The 13571-nt window shown below is 40.4% G+C and overlaps 1 protein-coding gene across 1 annotated transcript; it reads right to left on the minus strand.

Moving 5' to 3' along the window:
* Nucleotides 1-1553: 1553 nt before the first annotated feature.
* LOC116373866 (zinc finger protein 239-like) lies at nt 1554-6521 on the minus strand. Its single transcript, XM_031822161.1, has 3 exons — nt 6430-6521; nt 6117-6294; nt 1554-4170 (listed from the first exon to the last, which is right to left on the minus strand). The coding sequence occupies exons 1-3, from the start codon at nt 6430-6432 to the stop codon at nt 3455-3457; spliced, it is 897 nt and encodes a 298-aa protein (XP_031678021.1). The 5' UTR covers nt 6433-6521; the 3' UTR covers nt 1554-3454.
* Between the last annotated feature and the right edge of the window lie 7050 nt (nt 6522-13571).

A 13571-nucleotide genomic window follows, 5' to 3' on the forward strand; every position in this document is an offset into this window, starting at 1 on the left:
AACCTATTGTGTGTATTGAACATTCATATTGAACAGCCTTACCTATAGAGTAGCACCACCACCCATCAGCCCATTCTCTTCTTGATGTCAAAGCTGCAGTGTATTGTTGCTATAGGAGTTTATGATTAATAATCCTATTTCAAGACACACTAAGATGTCACCATACTATTGATTTAAAGCCCCTCTGTCAGATATAAATCATCAGAGTGGGAAACCAACTGACATGGAAACAATGGAGCAAATGTATCACAATCAGAGGGGTGTATTATGACATCAGATAGAACTACTCAGAAATTCCAAATATCACTTGATTATCAGAGGGGTGTATTATGACATCATATAGAACTACTCAGACATTCCAAATCAGGCTTCATCCATATCAGGAAGGTGGATATTGATCCAACCATTTCAAAAGTAATGACCGGGCTGACAGAAACAGGATATGTCTGAATATTTTTATAAATGCTGACAGACGATATGTTACTTCGTTTGACATGGTTGGGTCTTTTTGTGTCAGTAAAAACATTTTAGTGAGAAATGGCGATGGAAACTCCTTTATGTACAAATATTTATATAATGATGTTAAGGGAATTTTTTATCAATGATGACTAATTATGTACACATTTCAATCAGGACTGACTAATCAGAATACTAGTGGGTTACTGTATATGTACTAATCCGAATCCTATTATGTTACTGTATATGTACTAATACTAATATACTAATATATATGAGTTTTCTTTCTTGATCCCAGTACTGAAAATAATGTGTGTGTGAATGTGGTCAAGAGTTTAGAACAATGACGGTCTGTTCCTTGGTACAAATGAATGAACTATATCTCCAAACTGACTAGAATGCTTATCTACACTAGCTGACCTTGGCTCTAGGCGAGGAGGCAAGGCTTGAGAACTATAGAGCCTTTCTACCAGTGTCAAGAAGAGACGGAACAATTAGAAAACGCTGACGTCATTTTCAGTTTATAACCTGTGGTAAAATGTGTATGTACTCAGTACTCTCTTGAATAAACTCTGCTGTCTGATTTTAAGACTGGGCTCTGTCTATCATTAAGGGAATTACAATTCCATATGAATTGACAGAGTGTTTAATTTTAATTGGGTATTAAAACATTGAGCAATTTAATTCCTTCAACAAATAACCATCATATCTTAGTTGGAGTCACGTGATGATATGTTGTGTGGTCCTCCCTCTAAAACTTGGAAAACCATGTAGTTTATTAGGCTACAGATGAAATAAGTTATGAACTTCACAGGGTAGTGAAACTACATGTGATGAGCTTGATGCTCAATTCCAATAGATTTTGAGGGTCTTAACCTGGTGACATGATGACTGATGCTTGGTTGCCATTTGACAAATAAAATAATTGTTCTCACCCATAATAATCTCATCAATCGGGTAACAACGTTTATTCAACCAGTGGGAGGTTTGTAATTGCCCCCAGGAAAGTCGAAAGAGGAACACTTCATTGAGACAATGATAAAGAGCAATCTGTGGGAGAGTTGTGGTGGATATTATAAAATAAGGATCTGCTGGAGTCCAAGTCAAACCAAGATTCTTTATTTCTGAGCTCAGAGAGAATAACAGAGTTACACAGCGCAGTGTAGACAGTCTGAATTCCTGAAGCATTGAGTGATTAGCACATACCTTTATAGTTTCCTGTTCCTGGGTGGGACTTTATTCATACAAGGACACAGGTGTAAATTGGTTTGCAACACAGGATGATACTCCCAAGAACAGGAGCTTATAATAGGACAGTTTCACAAGGTTAGTCACATACTCAGTTATGTGGACACACAAACAATTAACATTTTCCATTACAGAGTCTGAACATTTTCATTTCATTAAATCATCAGTGGGCCAACAATGCAAATGTCAACAATGGAACTAATGCATCACATCCAAATATCACTTGATTATCTGTAGTGCTGGAGGAATGACACACCCAGATAAACACACACAAAGAGTTTAAAAAAAGGATAATTTAAAACACATGGAATCTGATCTATCCTACATTTGAACACAAGGAAACTGATGTACATTATATTCAAACTGAAATACTCCATATTGTCATGATGTGGCCTTTTCTGGGTATAGATTGTGGCTTCCCCCTCTCCTACACCCAGGTTCTGTTATCTCAGGTCGTAAATACCTGGCGTAGACTCTCTCCCCCTTTTCATACAGAGAGAGACCACAGAGTGAACAAAGGAATTCACGTGGCCGAACTCCTAAATCCCCAAAATGGCTAAATTAAACTATTTGTCCACCTTTGAGAGTGTGGGAAGGGTCTGTGGACACTTAAGGGACAATTATGTTGAGTGTGTTTCATTTGGTGACCTCGGAGAGGACAGGAAACACACATAACTATGTCTCAATGTGTACATTTCTCAATTATGGGGTTTGCATCTAATTCTTGTATAAAATGAATGAGTAAAGATGCAACTATATATGAAATGATGTAATGTGATGTTAAACCTTTAATGTGAGAGAATTGTATTCCTTTAAAAAAGTGTAACTAAGTCATTGGTCCGTCCTCGAGGGCACAGACATGATCTGGCGTCATGGAACCGCCTATCCTATTGTTTCGAATAAAAGCCCCCCTAAAAAAAAATCCTCTTCAGACTGAGCAAACCAATCAGCGTGAGCTGTGATTGCGAATAGTTTAGACAACGCATACCTTGGTGTAAGCTGAGGTGGCACATTTGAGGACCAAGACTAGAAAACCATCCCACGTGGAGCATTGGCTACACGGCTGGAAATGGTTCAACTCTGAGACTATCAATCCCAACAGAGTAAGAGCATTGGTGGGTCTGTGGGGGCAGCTAGAAATGATATAAACCTGGGATGACGACAACCGCCGAAACATCTATTCTATGAGAACATTTCTGAATGGTAATCTGAGGTATCCATTCTAACCAAGAAAGACTTTGAACTTCAGGGAAACAGAAGGAGAGAGACTCAGATGAACTCTCCAGCAGACGGACCGGATTCCAACAGATCACAACGGCGTAAATATATATTGACTGCAATTAATCCTGAATGAGTGAGCATTCGTGTGCAAAGGATTAGCATTTCAAATAATATATACAGTTGAAGTTGGAAGTTTACATACACTTAGTGGGGCAAAAAAGTATTTAGTCATCCACCAATTGTGCAAGTTCTCCCACTTAAAAAGATGAGAGAGGCCTGTAATTTTCATCATAGGTACACTACAACTATGACAGACAAAATGAGAAGAAATAGAAAATAAAATCCAGAAATAGTTATATATAAACAAGTAAACATTCTCTCCTGTGTGGATTCTCACGTTTTTTTTACGCTACTGATGAGTAAAATGCCTTCCCCCCAGTCTGAACATTTGTAAAGCTTCTCCCCCGTGTGCGGTCTCATGTCTTCTTTCAGGTGTCCTAATTGGGTAAAAACGCATTGCACGCTGGGATCAGTGGTAAGATTTCTTCCTTGTGTGAATTCGCTCATGCACTTTCAGGTTTCCTGACTGGCTAAAACTCTTTCCACACTGAGTGCAAAGGAAAGGCTTCTCCCCTGTGTGTATTCTCAAATGATCTTTGAGGATACCTAACTGCATAAAACTCTTTCCACACTGGGAGCAATGGTGAGGCTTCACTCCTGTGTGTATCCTCTCATGTCTTTTCATGTTAAGTAAATGGTTAAAACTCTTTCCACAATGGGAGCAGTAGTAAGGCTTCTCCCCTGTGTGTATTCGCAAATGATCTTCGAGGATACCTAACTGCATAAAACTCTTTCCACACTGGGAGCAATGGTGAGGCTTCACTCCTGTGTGTATCCTCTCATGTCTTTTCATGTTAAGTAAATGGTTAAAACTCTTTCCGCAATGGGAGCAGTGGTATGGCATCTCCCCTGTGTGAATTCGCTCATGTCTTTTCATGTTTCCTAACTGGCTAAAACTATTTCCACACTGGCCGCAATGGTATGGCTTCTCTCCTGAGTGTATTCGCTCATGAGCTTTCAGGCTTCCTAACAGGCTAAAACTCTTTCCACACTGGCCGCAATGGTATGGCTTCTCTCCTGTGTGTGTCCTCTCAGGTCTTTTCAGGCTTCCTAACTTGATCTGGGAGCAGAGGTGTCGTCTTGATGTTGTGGAGGTCTTTGGTTCCTCCAAGTTTGGTTTTCCTCCTGCCAAAGACAGTGTTTATATAAAAAGAGACCAGAATGAAATCTCCACTCTCCAATTTGTGTAAATTTGTTTACATTGCTTTGCCAAGATAATCCATCCACGTGACAGGTGTAGCATATCAAGAAGCTGATTAAACAGCATTACACAGGTGTACCTTGTGCTGGGGACAATAAAAAGCCACTCTAAAATATACAGTTGTCACACAACACAATGCCACTGATGTCTCAAGTTTTGCGGGAGTGTGCAAATGGATTGGGGACTGCAGGAATATCCACTGGAGCTGCTACCAGAGAATTGAATGTTGCATTCTCTACCATCAGCCGCCTCCAATGTCTTTTTAGAGAATTTGGAAGTCCGTCCAACAGGCCTCACAACCGCAGATCAAGGACCTCCACAACGTCTGAGATCAGCCACCCGGACATCTGATGAAACTGAGGAGTGTTTATCTCTGTAACAAAGCCCTTTTGTGGGGAAAACAAATTCTGATTCGCTGGGCCTGGCTCCCAAGTGGGTGGGCTTACGCACTTATCATTGGTACACTTCAACTGTGAGAGACAGAATCTAAAACAAAAATCCAGAAAATCACATCGTATGATTTTTAAGTAATTAATTTGCATTTTATTGCACTGTGTAAAGAGAACCAGTCAAAAGTTTGGACACACCGACTCATTTAAGGGTTTTTCTTTATTTTTTAAAACTATTTTCTACATTGTAGAATAATAGTGAAGACATCAAAACTATGAAATAACACAAATGGAATCATGTAGTAAACTAAAAAAGTGTTAAACAAATCAAAATGTTATTTTATATTTGAGATTCTTCAAAGTAGCCACCCTTTGTCTTGACAGCTTTGCACACTCTTGGCATTCTCTCAACCAGCTTCATGAGGTAGTCATCTGGAAAGCATTTCAATTAACAGGTGTGCATTGTTTAAATATTCATTTGTGTTTTTCCTTCTTAGTGCGTTTGAGCCAATCAGTTGCGTTGTGACAAGTTAAAGGGGTATACAGAAGACAGCCCTATTTGGTAAAAGACCAAGTCCAAATGGCTCAAATAAGCAAAGAGAAACAACAGTCCATCATTACTTGAAGACATGGTCAGTCAATACTGAATATTTCAACATTGAAACTTTCTTTAAGTACAGTTGCAAAAAACATCAAAAGCTACGATGAAACTGGCTCTCATGAGGACCTCCACAGGAAAGGAAGACCCTCAGAAAATGCAGCCCAAATAAATGATTTACAGAGTTCAATTAAGAGACACATCTCAACATCAACTGTTCAGAGGAGACTGTGTGAATCAAGAAGCATGAGCAATGGACCGGTGGAAATCTGTCCTTTGGTCTGATGAGTCCAAATTTGAGATTTCCGGTTCCAACCGACATGTCTGTGAGACGCAGAGTAGGTGAACGGATGATCTCCACATGTGTGTTTCCCACCGGGAAGCATTGATGAGCATTCATGAGTGATGGTGCTTTGCTGGTGACACTGTGATTTATTTAGAATTCAAGTCACACTTAACCAGCATCGCTACCACAGCATTCTGCAGCGATACACCATCCCATCTGGTTTGTGGTTAGTGGGACTATCATTTGTTTTCCAACAGGACAATGACCCAACCACAACCAGGCTGTGTAAGTGCTATTTGACCAAGAAGGAGAGTGATGGAGTGCTACATCAGATGACCTGGCCTTCACAATCACCCGACCTCAACCCAAATTGAGATGAATTGAGATGAGTTGGACCGCAGAGTGACGGAAAAGTAGCCAACATGTGCCCAGCATGTGGGAACTCCTTCAAGACTGTTGGAAAAGCATTCCAGGTTAAGCTGGTTGAGAGAATACCAAGAGTGTGCAGAGTTGTTTTTGTTTTAGTCGGGGACAGCCCTATTGGGAACAGATACCAACGGGCAGATCTATTTTATTTGTTCAAACTACAGCACTTACTTTGATGTGTCAAATCTGATCCTTTCTTCTCTTCTCCTCCTCTCACAGTTCCACTCAGCCCTGTTGTTTTCCTGCAGTCCACCAGCAGCACAGACAACCTCTTCATACCCAGCAGTAACGTGCTACCGGGAGAGGCACGACACAGGGACTCCTGGAGGGCGGAAGGGCTAGCATTGTCCTGGTAACCATAAAGAGGGGACACAGACACATATCATTATGGATTCTGATGTCACTGTTGTCATAAAGTGCCTTACAGAAACCCAGCCCAGACCCAGATAGAGCAAGCTGTATGCTAGACCAGACCAAGCTGTACCATCTGGTGTTCTGATCTGGAGAGACTCTTCTCTGTCTCGTCAGCATCAGGATGTTGTTGAGGCTCCCCAGAGGATCCACGATAGTCATGTCTCTCTCCTGTTTGAACGAGAACATCAAACAGATGGTGAACTTATTACCATCATCAATTATTATTGTCTATTACAGTCATAGGGTCTTATCAGAGGCATTAATATCTCTAAATTAATTGGGTGCCTTTTGTGTCCCTTTGATATTTTAAGTATAAATTATGCTCCATTATTACATTTTGAAAGCCTGTTATATATAATTAAATCTCATTTAAAAGTCCCAAGAATATATGTAGCAATGGCAGATTGACCCTTTAACAATTTATATAGTACTGAACATCATATTGAAGTGAAGAACTTCAGTAGAATGCCCCTTAAAAACCACACATTAGTTCAACAACTGCATAGTTTGTGTCCCTGTTTAAGACAGTACTCACTGGTGTTAATCTGATATTCTGTCTCCTCCTCTTTCACTCCCAAAACGTCTTCCTCCTTCACTGAGATAGAACCTTTTAGAGAGGAAGAGGATACTTTCTCTTCTTTCCCAATAACAGCCTCCTCTTCCTCCTTTTTCATTCTGAAAGGTTCTTTCTCTCCTTTCACTGTAATATCCTCCTCTTCATCTTTCACGACAATGTTCAGCGCCAGAGCGTCTTTCTCCGGACAGCAGACATCCTCTTCTTCAGCAGGGGATGAGTAGTTTAATGAGCTCATGGTCAGGGATGTTAGCTAGCTAGTTAGCATTAGCGAATAGCCTAGTGCTAGGCTCAGTATCAATCTTTAACAAATTTGCAACTTGAACAAGCAAATTAGGTTCAAGTTAACGTCAACTGAAATGTGTTTTATACACTGCGATTAGCTAATGTACATTAACATGGCCTAAAACGTCAATCTTTCAGTTTTACCTTGTCTAGCAAGCTACCCAGGTGGCTGAAATAGTATCCGTGTTGTTGTTCCTGAAGAAGCGTCCCGTCCAGTCCATTATACGTCACACAAGAAGCATCACCTGAAAGACGCACATCGCCATCTGCTGGCTGGAGTGGGTAACGCAGTGTGGAAACAATAGTTACAACACTTTTTGTATTGGAAAGAACGTCATAATTATTTAACAATAAGCTGATATATTTTCTCTTACGTCTTACAACTAATACTTTCCCGTACACAGACGTAGAAGCGTAATATGAATATGTAGATGATGAATAAATACTTACATGAATAGGAAGTGTGTTTATACACATTTACTCTGTAAATTTTTTATCTAGATGTGACCATACTATTCCCTTAAAGCTACGCTACAAAGCTACAACAGGTGTAGACATTACCATGAAATTCTTACTGACAAGCCCTTAACCAACAATGTAGTTAAGAAAAATAAGAGGTAAGAAAAAAAGTTACACAATAAAAAAACTATACCGTGTTTACAGAGTCAATGTGGAGGCTGTATACAGGGGGTACCAGTACAGAGTCAATGTGGAGGCTATATACAGGGGGTACCAGTACAGAGTCAATGTGAAGGTTATATACAGGGGGTACCAGTACAGAGTCAATGTGGAGGCTATATACAGGGGGTACCAGTACAGAGTCAATGTGGAGGCTATATACAGGGGGTACCGGCAGAAAGTCATAGTGGAGGCTATATACAGGAGGTACCAGTATATAGTCAATGTGGAGGCTATATACAGGGGGTACCGACAGAGAGTCACAGTGGAGGCTATATACAGGAGGTACCAGTACATAGTCAATGTTGAGGCTATATACAGGAGGTACCAGTACAGAGTCAATGTGGAGACTATATACAGGGGGGTACCAGTACAGAGTCAATGTGGAGGCTATATACAGGAGGTACCAGTACAGAGTCAATGTGGAGGCTGTATACAGGGGACACCGGTACAGAGTCAATGTGGAGGCTATATACAGGGTGTACCAGTACAGAGTCAATGTGGAGACTATATACAGGAGGTACCGGTACAGAGTCAATGTGGAGGCTATATACAGGGGGTACCAGTACAGAGACAATGTGGAGGCTATATACAGGGGGTACCGGCAGAAAGTCATAGTGGAGGCTATATACAGGAGGTACCAGTATATAGTCAATGTGGAGGCTATATACAGGGGGTACCGACAGAGAGTCACAGTGGAGGCTATACACAGGAGGTACCCGTACATAGTCAATGTTGAGGCTATATACAGGAGGTACCAGTACAGAGACAATGTGGAGGCTATATACAGGGGGTACCAGTACAGAGTCAATGTGGAGGCTATATACAGGGGGTACCAGTACAGAGTCAATGTGGAGGCTATATACAGGGGGTACCAGTACAGAGTCAATGTGGAGGTTATATACAGGAGGTACCAGTACAGAGTCAATGTGGAGGCTATATACAGGAGGTACCAGTACAGAGTCAATGTGGAGGCTATATACAGGAGGTACCAGTACAGAGTCAATGTGGAGGCTATATACAGGAGGTACCAGTACAGAGTCAATGTACTGAGGTACAGATCAGGAGCAGGTGTTGAAATAAAATACATACAGCTTTATACAGTTTGATTTAATGAGGCTTAATGACCAAAAGTACAATTCTATTTTTGTAAACATGAGACAAGTGTACGAGCATATGCGTGTTCTCTCATGAACTTTAAGTAGCCTTTATTTGTTGTGATATAATCCTTTCGTGACAGGATTGTGTCACGGATCTGGGGAAGTGGACCAAAGCATTTCTGCAGCATTGAAGGTCCTAAAGAACACAGTGGCCGCCATCATTCTTAAATGGAAAGTTTGGAAGTTTGGAACCGCCAAGACTTCCTAGTGCTGGCCGCCCAGCCAAACTGAACAATTGGGGGAGAAGGGCCTTGGTCGGGGACGTTACTGAGAACCCGATGGTCACTCTGACAGAGCTCAAGACTTCCTCTGTGGAGATGGGAGAACCTTCCAGAAGGACAACCATCTCTGCTGCACTCCACAAATTTGGCCTTTTTGGTAGAGTGGCCAGACGGAAGCCACTTCTCAGTAAAAGGCACATGAAAGTCTGTTTGGAGTTTGCCAAAAGGCACCTAAAGGACTCTCAGACCATGAGAAACAAGATTCTCTGATCTGATGAAACCAAGATTAAACACTTTGGCCTGAATGCCAAGCGTCAGGTCTGGAGGAAACCTGACACCATCCCTACGGTGAAGCGTGGTGGTGGCAGCATCATGGTGTGGGGATGTTTTTCAGCGGCAGGGACTGGGAGACTAGTCAGGATCGAGGGAAAGATGAACGGACCAAAGTACAGAGAGATAATTGATGAAAACCTGCTCAAGAGCACTCAGGACCTCAGACTGGGGCAAAGGTTCACCTTCCAACAGGACAACGCCCCTAAGCACACAGCGAAGACAACATAGAAGTGGCTTTGGGACAAGTCTCTGAATGTCCATGAGTGGCCCAGCCAGAGCCCGGATTTGAACCAGATCGAACAACTGAAGAAATCCTGAAAATTGCTGCGCAGTGACGCTCTCCATCCAACCTGACAGATCTTGAGAGGATCTGCAGAGAAGAATGGGAGAAACTCCACAAATACAGGGGTGCCAAGATTGTAGTGTCATACCCAAGGCGGCTTGAGGCTATAATCACTGCCAAAAGTGCTTCAACAAAGCACTGAGTTAAGGTTCTGAATACTTATTTAAATGTGATATTTCAGTTTTAATATTTAAATGCATTTGCAAACATTTCTAAAATCCTGTTTTTGCTTCGTCATTATAGGGTGTTGTTGTGCAGATTCATGAGGAAAACCTCCCAATTTAATACATTTTAGAATATTCCAGTAAATTCAGGAAGTAAACTGAAAATTCCAATTCTCTTCTATGGTTTTCAATTAGGAAAATGTGGAATTTGGTTTACTTTCTGAATTGACTGGAAATTAAATGGATTTTACTCCAACCCTGGTTTTACTACAAATCTGTCAACGTCATCAATCGATGTTATAATGCATAAAGCTCACAGATGTGATTGTTCTCATTCAGAGTAAATTATTCTAATTGAATAAAACAGAATTAAACAAATCAAATGTATTATTCACCTGAATAACTTCAACAACCTGGTTGATTCTCTGGTTGATTCTCTGCTCAACAACACTGACTGTGAATCAATCTGGTTGATTCTCTGCTCAACAACACTGACTGTGAATCAATCTGGTTGATTCTCTGCTCAACAACACTGATCGCGCCAAACTTTGTTTTGTGTCCAGGCTGTCACTTCTGTCATCAGCTACTAACACCAGTGCTGCACCTTTGTCCTTGTCCCTGGATGACGTCTTCCTGCTCCCTCTTCCATAGTGAGAACACTGATGGCTCAACATGGGCTTCCTGGTTATGAAAGAAAGTGTGGTGGTCAATGGTAGCCTCTCCCATTGTTTGAAGCAGTTGTAGTCTTTGTTGGCATGTATCCAGACCCCAGAATAGTAGTAGAAAGGAGCCTGTTCCCCGCATGCTTCCTCACAATCATTGTCTGGATCGACCACTCCCCCACCTGACCACAGGACCAGAATTGCTGTCTGATCTTCATTCCTACAGCCTTCATCACTGTCCCTGGAGTCTCTTCACTGTCTGATCTTCATTCCTACAGCCTTCATCTCCGTCCCTGGAGTCTCTTCACTGTCTGATCTTCATTCCTACAGCCTTCATCACCGTCCCTGGAGTCTCTTCACTGTCTGATCTTCATTCCTACAGCCTTCATCACCGTCCCCGGAGTCTCTTCACTGAGTAAGTATAGATAGTATAAGAAACCTCTCCCATTCTACTTGTCTATTATCTTTGTTTAGAAATAGTCATTTGTGTGACCTACTTATTTTCCCTACAATTTATTTTAAGGATTTAGAATTATTGAAATGGTAGAACGAGGAATGTCAGAGTCTGGAATATAAATATATACAATTTGTTTATTGTGTGTATTGAACATTCATATTGGACAGCCTTACCTATAGAGTAGCACCACCACCCATCAGCCCATTCTCTTCTTGATGTCAAAGCTGCAGTGTATTGTTGCAGTAGGAGTTTATGATTAATAATCCTATTTCAAGACACACTAAGATGTCACCATACTATTCATTTAAAGCCCCTCTGTCAGATATAAATCATCAGAGTGGGAAACCAACTGACATGGAAACAATGGAGCAAATGTATCACAATCAGAGGGGTGTATTATGACATCATATAGAACTACTCAGACATTCCAAATCAGGCTTCATCCACATCATGAAGGTGGATATTGATCCAACCATTTCAAAAGTAATGACCCGGCTGATGGAAACAGGATATGCTTGTACATGGCGACATTTTGTTACTTCGTTTGACAATTTGTTTGTCTTTTTGTGTCAGTAAAAATGTTGAAAGCGAGAAATGGCTGTGGAAACTCCTTTATGCGCAAATATTTTTATAATAACCATCACATCTTAGTTAACTTGGAGTAACGTGATGATATGTTGTGTGGTTCCCCCACTACGATTCGGGAACCCATGTAGTTTATTAGGCTACAGATGAAATAAGTTATGAACTTCACAGGGTGGTGAAACTACATGTGATGAGCTTGATGCTCCTTTCCAATACATTTTGAGGGTCTTATTCTGGTGACATGATGACCGATGCTTGGTTGCCATTTGACAAATAAAATATTAATTGCTCTCACCCATAATAATCTCATCAATCGGGTAACAACGTTTATTCAACAAATAAATAGTATAACAAATATTGTGGTTAAATTCAAATATACTAATTGATTAAAAAAACTGTTTTTATCGAAGACATTTAAAAAAAAAGGTATCAATTTAGTGAATGACATCATAAATAGGACTGGGGGAGTTATGTCACACATGCAGCTAACACAGACATATGGACATGTCTGCTCTACCCAAAATTACAACCAATTAATTGCAGCATTACCACAAAAATGGAAGAGGCAAGTAGAAGGGGATAAAAGTAAGGAGCTTGTATGTCGGCCCTGTATTAAAGAACATAAATGGTTAAAGAAAAGTGTGATAAATAAAAACATTCACCAATTTCATTTAAGGACCAAAAAACTGACAGCTGTGCCATATAAATTGCAAAATGGTTGTGAAGAGATGTTCGATGTACCCATTCCATGGCACATGGTTTATGAATTGATACACAAAACAACACCGGATTCAAAACTTCACATTTTTCAATATAAATTACGATACAAAATTCTTGCAACTAATAGAATGTTATATATATATATGGGGGATACAATCTTCCCAGCTCTGCAGATTCTGCTGTGAGGAGGCAGAGTCATTAGATCATTTATTTTGGTATTGTCCATATGTAGCTCATTTTTGGTCACAGGTCCAGGAATGGCTGAAGAATTGCAACATTTGCCTAGAACTAACACTACAGATAGCAATACTGGGTGATTTGAAAAGCCATAGTCAATCAATCAATAATATAATCATTATTTTAGCAAAAATGTTTATTTTTAATTTACAATCTGTAGAAGCTATGAGAATAGGAAGGTTCAATTATTTTGTGAAGCATCACAGCACAGTTGAAAAATATATGGCAAGTAGAAATCCGAAATGGATGTTGAGAGACAGATGGGAGGGGTTGAGTGGAGCTGAAGGGTGGGACTAATAACAAGATAAACAATGTAGGGCATAAGGGATCTGTAGAATGTATAAAGGTTCGGAGCTTGTGTGAAATAGCACAGTTACAAATAGAAATCAAACTGGATGGACATCAGAAATAGAGGAAGGACTAAGAACAAACAAGAGAGAACTATTGTAAAGTACACTGTGTCTGTAGAGTGTGTATAAGATGTATGGATTGAAGGTAGAAGCAGAAGTGTTTATTAGTTTACTCCAATTGGGGGATCGGCGGAAGGGTTTGCGGGGAATAATAATAAAGGTATATTCTTTAAAAAGTATGTCTATACAGGTATGTGTATGTATATATGTGTATATATATGCATGCATGTATGGATATATATATTTACCCAAAAATATGGGGGATTGGAAATGATGCAGACAATTACATTGGAAGCAACATTCTTTCCGCAATATTAACCTGATCTTCCCTCCAGAAAAAAACGGGAAAAAACCTTTATTCAACCAGTGGGAGGCTTGTAAAT

This window comes from Oncorhynchus kisutch, unplaced genomic scaffold (genome assembly GCF_002021735.2).
Source record: "Oncorhynchus kisutch isolate 150728-3 unplaced genomic scaffold, Okis_V2 scaffold4077, whole genome shotgun sequence".
In the NCBI taxonomy this organism is placed as follows: domain Eukaryota; kingdom Metazoa; phylum Chordata; class Actinopteri; order Salmoniformes; family Salmonidae; genus Oncorhynchus; species Oncorhynchus kisutch.